This window comes from Odocoileus virginianus, chromosome 4 (genome assembly GCF_023699985.2).
Source record: "Odocoileus virginianus isolate 20LAN1187 ecotype Illinois chromosome 4, Ovbor_1.2, whole genome shotgun sequence".
NCBI classification, from domain to species: Eukaryota; Metazoa; Chordata; class Mammalia; order Artiodactyla; family Cervidae; genus Odocoileus; species Odocoileus virginianus.
This window is the reverse complement of record NC_069677.1, coordinates 10,094,734-10,111,362: the sequence shown is the minus strand read 5'-3', so window position 1 is coordinate 10,111,362 and position 16,629 is coordinate 10,094,734. Positions and strand designations below refer to the sequence as shown.

General features: G+C 51.2%; 1 protein-coding gene across 1 annotated transcript in view; it reads right to left on the bottom strand.

Annotated features, from left to right (window-relative positions):
- Positions 1 to 347: 347 nt before the first annotated feature.
- The window catches only part of PDIA5 (protein disulfide isomerase family A member 5), a 93,461-nt gene continuing 77,179 nt past the window's right edge, over positions 348 to 16,629 (bottom strand). The window contains exons 13-17 of the mRNA XM_070466073.1: positions 16,420 to 16,580; positions 13,122 to 13,252; positions 6,995 to 7,065; positions 987 to 1,121; positions 348 to 578 (exon numbers count right to left, since the gene is read on the bottom strand). Of these exons, the coding sequence (XP_070322174.1) occupies positions 498 to 578; positions 987 to 1,121; positions 6,995 to 7,065; positions 13,122 to 13,252; positions 16,420 to 16,580 (579 nt within the window). The 3' untranslated portion in view covers positions 348 to 497. The remainder of the gene's footprint in view (positions 579 to 986; positions 1,122 to 6,994; positions 7,066 to 13,121; positions 13,253 to 16,419; positions 16,581 to 16,629) is intronic.

Here is a 16,629-nt window from a genome sequence, read left to right as displayed (position 1 = left end):
AAACTAAAACCACAATGATCCAGAAAAAGCTAATGCTTGGTTCCCATAAGCTTCAGAATCCCATTTTCCTGACCATCCTAATGCATTCCACCCTCCTCACCACCCCCCCTGCCCCCTAATCAGTCATTGTCCAACAGGCTATCTTGTGATCTGATTCCCCTGTTCCGCTCTCCAGTGGCTGACTAGGGCCAGTATCCCTGCGCCTCCCTCCTCACCCGCCTGCCCCAGAGTCTCTCCTGGACAGACATGACCGAGGAGTGGGGCTCTCCACCCCCCAGGAGAGGACACAGAAGGAGGGAGGATACAGCATCCACCTTTGGGCTCCACGTAAACAACCCACACCACCAAACAATCGGTTTAATTTTATTTCAAAATTGTACAAAACGGCCATACGCGGCTATAAAAAACTTCGTCTTCAGAACACGTGGAAATTCAGAAAGAACAACAAAACAGGTATCGTTCACAGTGTAATGGAAAAGCTTTCTCTGAGGCAGAAATTACAACTCTTCCTTCTTCTTTCCTAGTCTCTCATGGTCTCCCTCCCGGAGCGTTCGGATAAAATTGGTAAATCCCAGCTCCTGTAGGGAAGAAGAGAAGATTAGGACCTCTAACTCCATGAGGATGTGCGCCCTCCCTTTATGCCGATTCCTGACCCTCCGCATGCTCACACTTCTGGACACAGAGAGGCGGCTGAGGGGGTGGCCGGGCCCATGTGGGAAGCATCGGCTTGACTATGGAGAAGCCCTGAAAAGTGGGTGAGGAAATTCTCCCACACCCTGGAACCCTGAATTCTCCTCTGCCCCCACCCTGCTCTTCGGCCAGGACTCGTATGAAAATCTCTTGGGATTCCCTTCCAGCCGGGCCGGAGCCTCGCCTTCTTGGCTCTGAGCGTCGCAGCTGACTGTGCTACCTGGGAAGCGCCCTCAGTGGCTGTTTCCCTGCCCCTCAGCAGACAGAGCTCCAGGCAGTGCCACCCCACGACTCACCGTCGGATTGGTGTCATACTTCTCCACAAACTTCCCGTAGTTGTAGTAGTGGAAAGTGGGGTAGCCCTTGACTGCCTCCTGCTGACACAAGTCCTTGTTCTTCTCTTTGACGCAGTCAATAGCGACACAGGCAATCTGCAGGGCGCAAGAAGGGGATGCTCAGCATGGGGTCTCCAGTCTGAGAGCTGAGGCCTGGATCCTCTGTGTGCAGGCTGCACCCGAGGCCCGGATCCTGTGGTTTCTGAGCTCCTCCCCAACAGCAGGGACACGCTGAACCAAAGCACCCCCAGTCCCATGCTCCACTGAGGCCAACAGCACTTGCTTTTAATTCCCCAGGCAGGCAGATGAGGAATGCCCTCAGACTACCCTTTACAATCAAGAGTACAATGTAAAGGAAATTATGACTTGAAAGCATCTGTAAACACTACAAGTTTGTGATACTTTCTGTGAGGCACTGTGGGACTTATTCATTCATCAACTAATATTTCCTGAACATCTTTTTGGGGAGGCAGTGTAGTATCAAGGTCAAGAATAAGAGCTTTGAAGTCAAGTTTTCCACGTGTAAGTCTTGGCTTGGCTGCATATTAACACTTACGGGAAGTCACTTAGCATCTTCATGCCTCAACATCCTCATCTGTAAAATGGAGATAGTACCAACACCCGGGCTATCAGGACATCCTGAGGACTGAGTGAGATAAGTCGGGGGAGGTGAAGGGCACATGGTCAGAGGTCAGTACACGTTAGCTGCTATTAGAGGCACTCCTACTAGCCCGGGACACTGGCTCTGTCCCCAACAGGAGCTCAGAATCTGGTCAGGGAGCTGGGTAAAGAGGCAAATCCAAGGTATGACAGGAGGTGTGTGGAGGTGCTCCAGGGTGCCAGGATGGCCTGCAAAGGGGTTCAGAAGCACTCTGCAAAGTTTGCACCCTGGGCGGAGAACTGATAGAGAGGGAGAAGTAGATTCCATCCTGGGGAACACATTCCAGAACCCGGGACAGAGTTCAACATGACTAAAGCAAACAGGTTTTGGCCAGAAAGAGATTCCTAAATTGGCCGCTGCCCTCTTCTTGCCCATCTAACAAATTCCACATCCTGGGCAGTCTTTCCTTATTTATTGCTCTTTCCCGACAAGATAGTGTAAAGCAGACATGGGGAACTTTTCTCCTGCCGAGGGTCACAGAGCAGGGAGGGAGAGGAGAGGGTTGATTAACGGCAAGCGCAATCCACAAGCGTTACAGAAGAGTGGTGGCATTGACGAAGCCAAGCCTGCTCTGGATGCTACGAGGACAGTGGTGACCTCGACAAAGTCAGCCATCGAGCGACTGACATTCTTACTACAGGAAGGCAGTACAGACACATAACAAGCGAGATCACCGTGGAGTCCAAAGGATGCCCTGAAGGAACTAAGAGGGTGCTTGGATAGACCACGGCCAGAGGGGCTGCTTTCACCAGGATGGCCAAGGAGGCCTTTCCAAGGAGCTAACATTTCATCTGAGCCATCAGTGATAAGGCAGCCAGTGGCATGAAGGCCTGAGGGAAGAGCACCCAGCTAGGACCAGCCCAGGCCAGGACCCGGGAGAGGAATCGGCGTGGCACCTTGAGGGCCAGAACCCACTTAGGAGCCCACACAGAACTACGACTGCACTGGAGGTTTAAAACTGCTGGACAGCCGTGACTCACAGGGTTCTCTGGCTGCTGGTTATTCACACTTGGATGGAGGCCCCCTTTCCAGGCAGGAGAGCCCTGCAGGGCACCAACAGTCATGCTTATTTACCTGTGCCCAGGTAAGCAGGGCTGACAGGCAGTGAAGAGTGAGCCTTGCATTCTGGTTACTAGTCACTTGTCCCCCACTTACCCACCTGCAAGCCCCCTTCTACCTCCTTGGCTACATAGCACTCTATACGATGAGACCTCTTAGAGCAGAGTCTGCAAACTCTGCACACGATCGGTATTTGACTCTCAGTCCTCTTCTGTTTGGCCCACAGGAAATTAAAAAAAAGAGAGAGAGAATCTGACTTAGTTGCCAACCTAGAAAAAGAGCCCAAAGATTTTAATAGGAAGTTTGGCTTTTCAGCTTTTCTTTAAAAGCCAAATCTGAGGGTACTTGCCCTGCATTCCCACCGGCAATATGTGGCCAGGAAAGTAGGGGTAGCTGTCTCCTTCAGGCAGGGTCAGCTTGCTGTCTGTCTGTGTCCACACGTACCAGCAGGCTTCTGAGAATTCCAGCTCATCCTCTAAAGCCCTTCCTAATTTATTTAGGAACATGAGGCAGAGGCTCCTCTGGCCGTCTTCGGGGCTCCATTTCTCAGGGCAGGTGCTGAGCGGCCCGCCCCGTGGGGGCGGTGCACCGGGGCAGCCCTCGTCTAGGGGCTGTTGCTCCCCGGCTAGGCTGTGAAAATGTTTAATGAGCTTTGCTCCAGGCTGCTGCTCTCCCTGCATCCGCTTTAAATTATAAATTTAATTTGTATACATTCCCTGGAGCTGTGGGAAATGTAGTGTATGGTTTTATAAATAGACTAAATAAAAAATGGGTACTTATTCCGAATCCCCTAATATAGCTGCCAGTTACATATACGAAGTGCTTCTTCCAGCTGCAAAGGCTCCTCAGCTCTCAGTCTCTATAGCAGAAGGGGAGACTGGCACGGGCCCTTCAGGAAGTGGCTTAGACTCTCTGGAAAGAAGGCAGCAAATAAACCTCTCCACATCTACCCCAGTGTCACCTAAGTGCTGCCTCCCTCACACCCACTCGAGATTTGCACCAACTCACCCGCAGCACTGAACGTACACTAACTTCTAGATTTGCTCCACGGCAGGTGGCTGTCAGTGTCCTGCAACGTCCTGTCTGTCCAGCACTTGCCAATGGCACCTGCAACTCTCGGCTGAAGGGAGCTATAAGTGAGGCCAGTGATGGAGAGGCTTGAGGACACCTCGCCTGGCTTCCTCGACCTCCAAGGGGGAAGACTTTGTCCCTGCTGAGGTCTCCAGGGACTGAGCCTAGTTAGCCATGCAGTGATTTGCTCATTAACACATCTGCTCTGGCTTCCCTTCCTCCATCCCCTCAACTGCTCCCCAAGACCACCTCCCCAGAAATCCCCTGCACGGGAGTCCAGGCCCCAAGTCCACTTCTGGGAGACCTCTGACCATGCCTATACATTCGGTTCTGATGCTGCCCCTTTCCATCTGGTAGCTTTGGGCGAGTCATTTAACCTCTCTGAGACTCAATCTCCTCATCTGTAAAATGAGAGAGTAATAATACTGAGGTGACTAGACTACTGTGAGGACAACATCACAAAATGCTTTAGAAGTAACGTCAGCAGAAGAGGAAGAGCACTTAGGAACCATCAGACATGTTACCCAGTTTCTTTATCCAGTGAACACCTGCAGAGATTTCAGGTGTCAAGACTGGGGGGGATTCAAGGGCAAATGAGGTCCCTGCCCTCAGGGAGATCTCCCTTCTATGAACTCGAGGGACGATACACAACACACATCACACAGCCAGAGCTACCCTGGCTTCGCCAGCCAATCAGAGAGGGGCCCCCGCTGCCCCAGGGCCTGCTCCTGGGATGACCTTGCACCTGGCCAGGAGCTGTGCTGTACTGCTGACCGCGCCCCCAACCCCGGGCTGGGACACTCTGCTGAGCAGTGAGAGAGGCCCGACTTTGCCAGGCCAGGGGTCAGCCTTCCACTTGAGATCCTGGTCCTCACGGCCACCTCCAGAACGCCTCCTGTTCCAACACTAACAGTGTGCAGCCCTTTCTGCCCGCAGCATGTCAACTGCTAAAGTCCCCAGTAACCTCCTGGGAGGGGGAGGCTCCCCAGCTAAAATATGAGCTGCTTCATGTGGCTTTATTGATTCAGTAAAATAAATCTCTGCAGGAGCTAATATTGACTTTGGCTATGAAAATGGAAGTGAACAACCAACTGCATATTGATTGGGGAAGGAACAGGGACAAGCTTCTGGGTGGGAAAAAAAAATGCAATTCTGGCTCACAGGTGCCAGCATGGGGTGTCAGGAATAATTGGGAGTCAGAAGACCCACTTCTGGCTGTCAGTGACACATTGGGTGTCCCTAGGCAAGAGACACAGCTCCTCCTTTCTGGGCCTTCATCCCTCAGGAGGGGGAGAGGGCTAGTCAGGCCAGTGGTCCCTAAACACCAGCCTATGGTCAGCACAAATTCCTGGAGCCATCCCCCGAGGCTCTGATCTGATAGTTCTAGGATGACACCCAGCCATCATGGCACCGGTGCCCCGGCTGAAAACAGGATGCTTCCTGCTGCTACTGAGAGCCATCTCCAGGAATGCTGGCCTGCAAGCTGCCTGGGACAGAGAAGTGTGTTCCTGAAAATGAGTGAGGGTGATGCCTGGCTTGGAAGGAGAGATAAGGAACAACAGGGAAATAATTCTAGAAAAAGGTCAGCAACATTACTGGCCCAAGTTAAGATAATTAAGCAAAGGCATATTGGTATCTTAGAGAAGGAGGGGGTCACCATGGAAACGAGACCTCTGTGCATCAGCAGAGGGGACGGAGAAGAGAAGGAATAGCCCTCAGCTGCCAATGGGGGGCACAGCCAGCCTGGTCTCATGAGGACTGGTGTGATCCCCTCACAGGCCCTAGAGACCTGAGCAGCCAGGGGGGCGGGAAGCCCCCACACGGGTCACCCTCCTGTGTGCCCAGGGCACCTAGTGTTCTGGGCAAAGAATGATGGGAGCTGTGTGGAGAGACTGCCAGTCAAGCTCTGGTCCTGGGGAGTAAAGGCCTCCCCACACCAACGCACGCCCAGCCCTGCAGGAACGAGCAGCCCGGGCTGTGCTGGAGCGGCCAGACTGGGAGCAGCCACCCTGCTCAGGTCGAGGGTGGCACAAGTGGGTGGAGGGGTGAGGGAGACAGAAGACAGGAGGCACCTCCCTGCCGTGCCCCTCTCAATGCAAGCCAAGTGGCAGGGAGAGGACATAAGTGTTTGTGGTCCTTATATTCCCTCTTGATGGCGAAGGGTGTCTCAAGGGCACAGGCAGGGCTCGCAGGTGACCATGGGACTTCCTGACTCAGGGAAGGTGTCTGGAGCCTGAGTCCTCCCACATGTGCCTGGCTTCCTCTGACTCACTGTTCCTATACGGCTCTCACCACCCCACCACTGCCACCGTGGGGCCAGTGCAAGGCGATCTCAGCATCTGTATCCCACCTGCCCCGGCTGCGGCTGACAATTCCACATGGAAAAATAAGGCAGAGATGTATCTGACTTTGGGTTTGGGTGTGTGTTAGCATGTTTGGGGGGCATTTCAGGGGACAGGTTCCTATGATGGAGTCCCAGGCTGGGAAGGGTCTTTGAGACCATCTAAACCAGTGCTGCGACTTTAGATGAAAGAAATGTTGAGACCTGGAGAGTCTTACAGCTCACGCAGTTTAGCAGCAGCCCAGATGCACCAGCCTGAGTTCTGGGGTCTTCTCGCTGCCGTGCACCCCCTCAGCCTCGGAGTCTGTCTGGTCTGCTGGAGCTGCCTGGGGCCCCCTCCCGGTGCTCTAAGCCGATCTGCAGCTCTAGCTTGTTAATTTTCTGCTTCATCAGTCAGCAACTGCAGGAGCCTTTCACTTAGGCGGGATGAGGCTCCGTTCCCATGGCCTTGCTCTCCTCCACCTTGGCCGCCTCCAGTTGACTTTTGTGGGATATTTTTATTTGTACTTTTAATTACACAAGTAGTGCATGACTACAAATCCTACCGTAAAAAGATGTGAGCATTAAAAAAGAATGAACAAATGACCCCTTTACCACTCCCTCCTTCAAGGAAGGGCTGTAACGGTTCAGTGTATCCCTTTCAGTCAATTTTGCAGCATAAATGCAGCCAGCTCTATCCTGCCTTCTAAAAAGGATGTCCTGGTTGCCAGAAATCCCTATGTCTCAGCAGAAGCTGCTTGGGGAGGGCAACCTGAACAGAAGGGAGGAAGGTGTGGGCACTGGTGGTAGTGGGAAGCTGGAGGCGGGACAAGAGATGAAGAGGAAGGGTGTCCTTACCTTTCGGTCATCTTTGAAGGCATCAGCAGTGGCAGTAAAGTGTGGAATGGCCTTCTTACAGTGCGGGCACCCTGTGTGAGAGGGAAGGAGACAGCATTGCACATGGAGCAGGGCCAGGGGCCAGGAGCCCTGCCTGGAACCTCCAGAGAGGCCTTTCCAGGAGTTTCTCTCCTCCCAACAGACTTCAGGGCCCATCTGATTCCCACCCACTGCACACCCACTGTCAGGGTTCAGGTATCAACCCCACCACTCAAACTCTCCACTGTGTGTCTGCTGTTGGCCCGAGGGCTCTGCAGGAGGCCTGTGCCAGTGTGAGGTTCACTCTTGCCTGGGACCTCCCACTCCATACCCTCCCACCCCACACCCACCCTCAAGGCTGGGGGTGGGGGACACAGACACTGTGGTCTTGCTCTGCAAGCTCCTTGCATGGAGGGCTGCCCTCAGGGTTCAGAAGAGCCTGATCCAGGGTGCAGAGGGAGCTTTTCGGGCTTAGAAGAAAAGGACATGTGCTCTGGCTTCTCGGAGCCTGTTCTGAAGCTCCTTCTTGCGCCCCAGTGACAATGGTGGAGCCTGCCACTTCACGACTGAAAAGGTACATGTGGGAAAGTGGAGGGTGGGAGCAAGCACTCTGCCTGACTCGGGCAGCTCATGCATTGCTGTCGATTCCCACACTGCCCCCAGCCCCCACCCCCAGACCGAGGACCCCTGGTTGTCATGCTGTCCTTCCACTCCTGCCTTAGAGTCCGCCTGAACTCTGGATCCAGGAATGGGAGCGTCGAGGTCAGGCTAAGAGGAGGACAAGCCGCCGGAATCACTGCCGCTTCTCAGGGCCTGGGTTCCCGACCCAGGGACGAGGACCAGAGCTCCAGAGGCCCCGGATGGGACAGTGGCATGTGGGCTGCCCCGAGCCCCTCCGGTTCCGGTGACAGGTCCCCAGTATGGGGCCCACCTGCGTGCGGCCACTTTCTCCTGTCTCGGCAAGTCCGGGACACCATCCTCCAGGAAGGAAGCCCAAGAAACTGCAGGCTGCTCTGGCCCAAATCCACTTTCCCGGCCTTCCCCTCAGCTTTGGTCCTTCAAAATCCAAAACCTACCTCTCCCTACTGCTCTCCACACACTGAACCCAACTGCCAAGAGAACAGAACTGCTTTGAGGGAAGGAATTCCCGGACTGTGGTAATTAATTCTGGTCAAAACACAGGTGGGAGAGGCCAGATGCCCCCTGGGGAGCCCTGGCTCCAGCTAACTTCTTGACCAACAGACGAACCAAGCCTTCCGGCCCTCCCACGGCCTTGGGGAAGCCCAGACAGAGAAAGGAGAAAGCCTGGCTCATCTGCTCTCTCTCTTTTTAAAATAAGGTAATGATAACTGGCATTTCAAAAGGTTTTATGAAACCAAATTAAGGCAGAGCTACAACTTTAATCTGAATTTAGCACCTGAGCTGGTTCCTGTGAACCATATGGTGGGACCACCCATATGGCCTGGCTAGTGGAGTGGCCAGCTGGCCCCAGAGCAGAATGGATGGTGGTGATGGGAGGATTTTCCCAACGTCCATCACAGGAGTAGAGAAGAGAGCTGGGCTGGTTACAGTTACACCAGGACTGAGACAAAGTACCGAGCACAGCCTAACTCATGGCAGATGCCAATGGCAATTATAGGAACACGGTACTAATTTGACCCAATAGAGGGAAGAATGGCTCAAATACATGGAAATATCAATACTACAAAGGAATGATGGTATAGAGCTTTCAAAACATTTAAAGAGCACAATATACTGGTCGAGAGTTCGTCAAAGTGTGCCCTGCAGTACCTAGAGGTCCCCTGTGAGTGGCATGTGAATGCTTGCTAAGACATCAGGTTGGCTGGAAATAAGCTACTCCCTTCCCCTAAACTTGGTATCACTACTAATTTCTCCTTTTTAAGTTCTCTGCTTACTGAAAGCATAAAGGTCACTGTCAGTTTAGTGCAAATTCCTGCTATCATCAATTTAAAGCATCCAGGTCTCAGATTAATGGCCTTCTGCTACATCTCATTTTCTCATTAGCCAAAAGAAAGAGCATGGCAGATGAATAACTAGAGGGGAGGTTGTTTTAGAAAGGGCATGAAGATGTTTCCCAGACATGTCAGGTGGGCCAGAAGAGGCATGATTTTTTAATGTGGGCTCTTTAAAAAGGCGCCACCTCTGTGTCACAGGAAACTAAAGCAGCCTCCCAGAGTGGGGAGAGAGGAACAAAGACCAAGGACAGGAGAGAAAACTCCAACTCAGCCAAGCTGGCCTAAGAGGGGCAGTCACCATGACCAGACCATTCAGAGCAAACAGAGGGGCTCTGGAACAGGAGAGAACAATGAAACAGCAGGAGAAAGAGCTGTGTAGAAACTAGGGAGGGAGGATGTGGGGGGAGGTGGGACATGGGGGGACAGGGCAAATGGGTGTTTGCTTTTTACTTTACACCTACCTTTATCAGGTATGTGACCTTTCTGCAGTATTTAGATTCTTTATATACAAATTAAGTATATGTTACAGTCCATGGGGTAGCAAAGAGTCAGACATGACTGAGTGACTAACCCCTTTACTTCACTTCACTATATACTACCTATAGGATAAAGAAGAATATATTATTTTATTGCTATTTTATTGTCAAGAACAAGAAATGCAAAAAGGCAAAATGGTTGTCTGAGGAGGCCTTACAGACAGCTGAGAAAAGAAGAGAAGCTAAAGGCAAAGGAGAAAAGGAAAGATATACCCATTTGAAAGCAAAGTTCCAAAGAACAGCAAGGAGAGATAAGAAAGCCTTCCTCAGTGATCAGTGCAAAGAAACAGAGGAAAACAATAGAATGGGAAAGACTAGAGATCTCTTCAAGAAAATTAGAGATACCAAGGGAACATTTCATGCAAAGATGGGCACAATAAAGGACAGAAATGGTATAGACCTAACAGAAGCAGAAGATATTAAGGAGGTGGTAAGAATACACAGAAGAAATATACAAAAAAGATCTTCATGACCCAGAGAACCACGATGGTGTGATCACTCAACCAGAGCCAGACATCCTGGAAAGTGGGCCTTAGGAAGCATCATTACAAAAACTAGTGGAGGTGATGAAATTCCAGCTGAGCTATTTCAAATCCTAAAAGATGATGTTGTTAAAGTGCTGTACTCAATATGCCAGCAAATCTGGAAAACTCAGAAGTGGCCACAGGACTGGAAAAGGTCAGCTTTCATTCCAATCCCAAAGAAAGGCAAAGACAAAGAATGTTCAAACTACTGCACAATTGCACTCATCTCACACACTAGCAAAGTAAAGCTCAAAATTCTCCAAGCCAGGCTTCAACAGTACGTGAACTGTAAACTTCCAGATGATCAAGCTGGATTTAGAAAAGGCAGAGGAACCAGAGATCAAATTGTAAACATCTGCTGGATCATCAAAAAAGCAAGAGAGTTCCAGAAAAACATCTGCTTTATTGATTATCCCAAAATCTTTGACTGTGTAGATCACAACAAACTGTGGAAGATTCTTCAAGGGATGGGAATACCAGACCACCTGACCTGCCTCCTGAGAAATCTGTATGCAGGTCAAGAGCAACAGTTAGAACTGGACATGGAACCACAGACTGGTTCCAAATCAGGAAAAAAGTACATCAAGGTTGTATATTGTCACCCTGCTTATTTAACTTATATGCATCATGAGAAATGCCAGGCTGGAAGAAGCACAAGCTGGAATCAAGACTGCCGGGAGAATTATCAATAACCTCAGATATGCAGATGACACTACCCTTATGGCAGAAAGCAAAGAAGAACTAAAGAGCCTTTTGATGAAAGTGAAAGAGGAGAGTAAAAAAGCTGGCTTAAAACTCAACATTAAAAAAATGAAGATTATGGCATCTGGTCCCATCACTTCATGGCAAATAGATGGGGAAATAATGGAAACAATGGCAGACTTTATTTTGGGGGGCTCCAAAATCACTGTAGATGGTGACTGCAGCCATGAAATTAAAAGATGCTTGCTCCTTGGAAGAAAAGCTATGACCAACCTAGACAGCATATTAAAAAGAAGGGACATTACTTTGCCAACAAAGGTCCATCTAGTCCAAGTTATGGTTTTTCCAGGTGTCATGTATGGATGTGAGAGTTGGACTATAAAGAAAGCTGAAACCCAAAAAATTGATTCTTTTTAACTGTGCTGTTGGAGAAGACTCCTGGGAGTCCCTTGGACTGCAAAGAGATCCAACCAGTCCATCCTAAAGGAGATCAGTTCTGGATATACATTGGAAGGACTGATGCTGAGGCTGAAACTCCAATACTTTGGCCATCTGATGTGAAGAACTGACTCCTTGGAAAAGACCGTGATGCTGGGAAAGATTGAAGGCAGAAGAAGAAGGGGACGAGAGAGGATAAGATGGTTGGATGGCATCACCAACTCGGTGGACATGAGTTTCAGCAAGCTCCCGGAGCTGGTGATGGACAGGGAAGCCTGGCATGCTATACAGTCCATTTGGTCGCAAAGGGTTGGACACAACTGAGTGACTGAACAGAAGTGAACTGATTTTATTGCTGAAAACATGTTAAAGATTTTTTTCCATTAGGTAGTTCCCTCCCCCCAGCCCCTGTCCAGTGATGAACACACGTCTCAGAGCTTGGAGCAGAGCTCAGGGCAAGACTTGGCAGCAAGGGAGATGGGAAGACTCCAGACACCAAGCCCTCTGCCAGCAGCTGAGTCGCTCAGCAACAGACCCTGCAAGGACCACATTTAGTTATTTCTCTTTGGGATGGACTGTGAAACTTTTGAGGTGGGCAGGGACCAGGCCTCTTTCCCGGGTATCCTGGGTCCCAAACATGAAGCACAAAGCTGTTACTTTAAGGAGGTCATTAGCACCCCAGCAGGGTAGGTGTCCCCACTGAGGTCTTGGGGCAAAGGGAGAGAATTTGGGGAAAGTATTCAGTCTGGACTCTCTCAAGTCCAACCCATGGCTGGTCAAAGACTTTCTCCAGCCAGGTTCTCACCAGGTGCTGGGAAGTAACTACCCTCTGAATCAGGATTGTGACTAAGAGAGGGTAATCAGCCCAGGCCTCGGGAAGGGCTCCATCATCATTAACTTGCTGCCAAGCCTCAGGCAAGTCAGGCATCTCCTGGTCTCAGTGCTGCACCCCCAACTCTGCCTGGAAGGAAGACAGCTTCTCAAGATCCACACAGTCTTCTGGACTTTCTCTCAGGACAGAGGACGACAGAAGGAAGCTCTGTAAGGAACTGAAAGAGTGCAAGGCCCACTTGCAGAGGAAAAGGCACAACCAGAGGAAGCGTCAGCCACAAGAGGGCGGGGTTGGAGGCTATGCCAGGAGGCCTCTGCCCAGGACAGTGAGAGCTGAGCAGACTTTCCTCACTGGAGAAGAAGGGATGGAAGGCTAGGACTAGACTGAGCCACCTGCTTCTCTACGGAGTGCGCTCCATAGAGCTTTGTTATCCCCATTCCATTACACTAAGCTGTAACCTGGGGGAGAAAGGGCAGAGCAAGAAATTCAAGAGTCTTTCCTTTACGAATCAGTGAACAACTTTAAAATGGGAACACACAAAACTTAAGATCACAAACACCTACATCAGCAGACACATCATTCCCTCAACTTAAGCTTTGATTAAAATGGGGATCCCGGTGGGGAGCTCTGAGCGAATGTGACTGAACTTCCACCACAGCTTCAACCCCATGACTTCAGAGCCATGACCTTCAGAAGGTCAGGGAGAGGAGGCTGGGCTGGCAGTGCTCAGAAAGACAGGAACACAGAGGCCTAATGAGGCGGGCTGAATTCCCAGCTATGAAGTGCCAGGGTTCAAAGGTGAAGTCAATGGCTGGAGGGATGGAGGGAGCCAGAGGTGGGAGAGTCCAGGGACGTGAGGTGGCTGAGTAATCATTAATACAAGGCAGGCCCCAGGCACAGGCAGAAGCAGAGGGCTTTAGGGCTGTTGTGAGAACAGAGCCCAACCCAGCCGGCCCTGAATTCTGAAGGACCTCAGCCAGGAATGAAACTAGAGCCCTGCTCACAGCGAAAATGGCCCAGAGCTGGCTTGTGGCTGCCCAGGTCCCTAGGGGATCTTCTCACCCCATCCTTCACCCCTCAGTGAGCGCCCCAGCGACTTACATGGGGCGTAGAACATGACCAAGGCGTGCTTCTTCCGCTTCAGGGTCTCCCGGAAGTTGTCCCCAGCCAGATGCAATACGCTGGTCTGCTGCTCTTCCCAGGCAGGGTCTGGGGGTGGGGGAGACTCAGGGCTAAAGGAATCGGAGTGGAGGGGAGACAGTCATTGAGAGAAGTGCTTCCACAACCCCCACAACCCCCAAACACTCAGGGGAGCACATAAGAGAAAATCACTTTGCATCCTTTCCAAAACTGAATTTAAATCCTCAATTTAAACAGGAAGAAATGTAAACTGTCTGCAAATATTCCCTCCAAGGAGCCTCTTAAGAAGCCATTCTGTGAAGGTGTGAAGGACCTGAGCCTGTTTTGGGGATAAGGAGCCTCTCCAGTCGTCTCCTCGCCCTGGGGAAAACCCCAGCACCCGGGCTCCCTCTTTCCCTCCCTCCTGCCTCTTCTGGTACCCTAAGCACTCCATGATCTTCTGCTCCTGAGCCTTTGTTCTGGTGGAGAGAGCATGGGCCAAAGAGTGAGGTGGGTCTGCATTCAAATCCAGGTTACCAATCACCTACATGACCTTAGGTTAAGTTACCAAACTCTTCTGAGCTTCCATTTTCCTTTCTGTTAAATGAGTACAATGATACCTACTCCCTGGGATCCTTAAGAAGAACAGAGACAAAGTATATAAAACACCTAGTCGGTCAAGCAACTACCAGTTGCTAAGGGCCTGTAAGCGCACATAAAGGACAGGCATTAGATAAATAAAGGTTCACAGTTTTTCAGTCTGCTTCTGTCCACTGGTTCCCTCCACTCTGCCTCACAGAAGTATAGATCTCCAGGGCCTTTTAAAACCCTTGCTGCCCTTCACCCCCTTCCTACAATCGTGCTTCTCTCTCCCTTCTCTGGTAAGTGGCTCTGGGGAGTGGTCCAGAACCCATGCTGCCACATCCACTCCCTGCCTGCACTTCCTGCTTCTCCTGGTGCCACACGGCTCCTGCCCGCCAGACCTCAGGCCTCGTACCCAGTGAGGTCAGCAGAGTACAGTGCCAGCTGCCTCAAGTTCAGGTTCATCTTTCAGAAGCCCTCCTTCCAGGCACCAGGAGAGCCCCACCACCACCTTCCCCAAAGCCCCTTCTCTTCTTCTGATTCCATCTCCATGCTCCTGCAATTCTCAAAAGGTTTCATCCATCTGCATGGCTTCCATAACCCCCTAGGCTGAGGATGACTCAAGCTTTGACCTCTCATCCAAGCCCATTTCCAGATGTTCTCCCGGTATTTCCACCTGGAGGCCCAATTGTCACCCCAATCCCAAAAAGATTTAGAACTCTTCCCCTTCTTCCACACCTACCAAAACAGTTTTCTTCCCCACCTTCTTCGTTTGGTTAATGGCACCCCAGCTCTTGTGACTGGCCCCTCCCAGTCTTCCTGTCTTGGCCTGTTCTTTGCCTTCCAGATCCCCTCATACACCCTGGGTTCCTCAACTGACACCACCCACCAACCCTCTGCTCTGCTCTGTCCCGGGATCCTGCCTCCCTGGGCTGGTCTGCTGGTGGGCACATCTTAGTCACCCGATTGGGTCACTCGTGCACAAGCCTGGAGGCACCATCAGCCTCACCCAACGCCATCTGCTTGTCCTCCTGCTGGTGGCCTCAGCCCCTCATCACCTCAAAGCATCTGTTGTTAAATTATGCTCTGGCTGGTGGATTCCTTTTGAGCTCTGAAAGAACCACAATTTGTCCTGAGGAAAGGCACTTCACCACTCTGAACCAAGGAAATAGGGATAGGCCTCAGTAGGATCTGAGTATAAAACAGGGCAACAGTTATACAAGCATGCTGCCAAGGCTGGGAGGTTCTAGCACTTAGGTGGTGGCACCATCAGTCACAGCACCACCTGAGAACTGGCATCAGTAACAAACCAGCTTCCTCTGAGTATTTCCACACACCATGCACAATAATCCAATTTAATTCTCTGAACAAGTCTATGGGAAAAGTATTGTCTCCACTTTACAGATGGGAAACTGGGGCTTAGCAGGGTCAAGTAAATGGCCCAGGGTCATGACCTGAGTGCAGGGTTCTCAGACTCCAAAGCCCATGCTCTTACCCTAGTGCTTTTCAGGTGGTGACTAGGACAGGAAGGACAGAGACCTTCCATGCTCGTTATCTGTGTCCAGTCCTCTGGTCCAAGGATTGGCAATGATCAATCCTCTGGTTGCCCTAGCTCTCTAACCACAGTGCAAGCACCAGGGACCTTATCTGAGCCGCCACCCTGCTCAGTCCTTCCAGGGAACCAGCCCTGGCAGCAGAGCGAGGCCAGAGAGGTAGATGTGAAGAACAATCTGCCTCCTGCAGCAGAGGACCGGCAGAGAGAGTGTCTCGTTCCTCTTGGAGATGAACCACTGCTCCTTCTGGTTCTAAGACAAGGCCTGGCTACTCTGAGCATCCACCCCTAGTGATTAGCAGGAGACTGGAGGGGCTGAGACCAGGACCTGACCAGTCCACTCACCTCTTGCCAGGAGCCTCTCCTGAACCGAGTGGTAACTTTGCTCCCATTCCATAAGCTGGTGTTTCTCAAAACCCTGTCACTGACTGTTTCATTCATACTTTCCGAATCAAAGGTTTAGAATCTGCACTTCAATAAGCACCTCAACACCAGGTAATGTTTACATACATCCAAGCTTGAGGACCAGTGTTCTGACAAAGTAACTGCCCCTGGATGCTGCTATTTTGCACAGTTCTCGCGGCACTGTGTGACTCTCAAGTCTTGGTTCTCACATGGGCATGATTATGGCACATACCAGGGGCCTCTGCAAAGGCTGGAGAGTGTCTTCTTTGACTTTACCTTTCCCTCAGTGCAGAAATGGGGCAGTATTCTCAAATATTCAAGTTATGTATGGGTGCGTGTCTCGGGGGAGGGGTGAGGACAGGAGAAAGCACTTGTGTGGTGGCCCAGTTAGTCCTCTCATAGGAGGGGAAGAGGTTAACAACTGCAGGTTCCAAAGGAAAGGAATAAAGGGTATATGATGAAACCTGGGGCTAGCACACTGGGGAAGGGTGTCCTAATAAAGAAACACATGGCTTCCGGCAGCTGATGCCACCACACCTAGAAAGATTACTGTGACCTGCTGGATGAGGACACGGGGTCAGCACACCCAAGGTGCCTTAAGGATTGGGAAGCCCTATCTGTCTTGCCCCCCGGACCCCGAGCCAAGGTCAGAGGCTCCTAAGTTTACTTCATCTCCTCAAGCCCCTGTCCAGTGGCCGACAGCCAGGGACCAGCATGTGCTATCGAGACCATGCGACTCACTTTCGCATCCACTCAATGAAGCTCTTCTTTGTTCTGAGCGCAGGCACTGCATACTTCTCTCCATTCTTAAAATATTTGAGTGTAGGAAACTCGGAGATGTGGAATCGTTCTGCCAGGGCCTTGTTGACGGTGGCATCGACAGCTGCAAGGACACCAGAGCTCTGGGACGGGGGAGAGGCCAACCATGCATGACAGCCTCAGACACGGTGC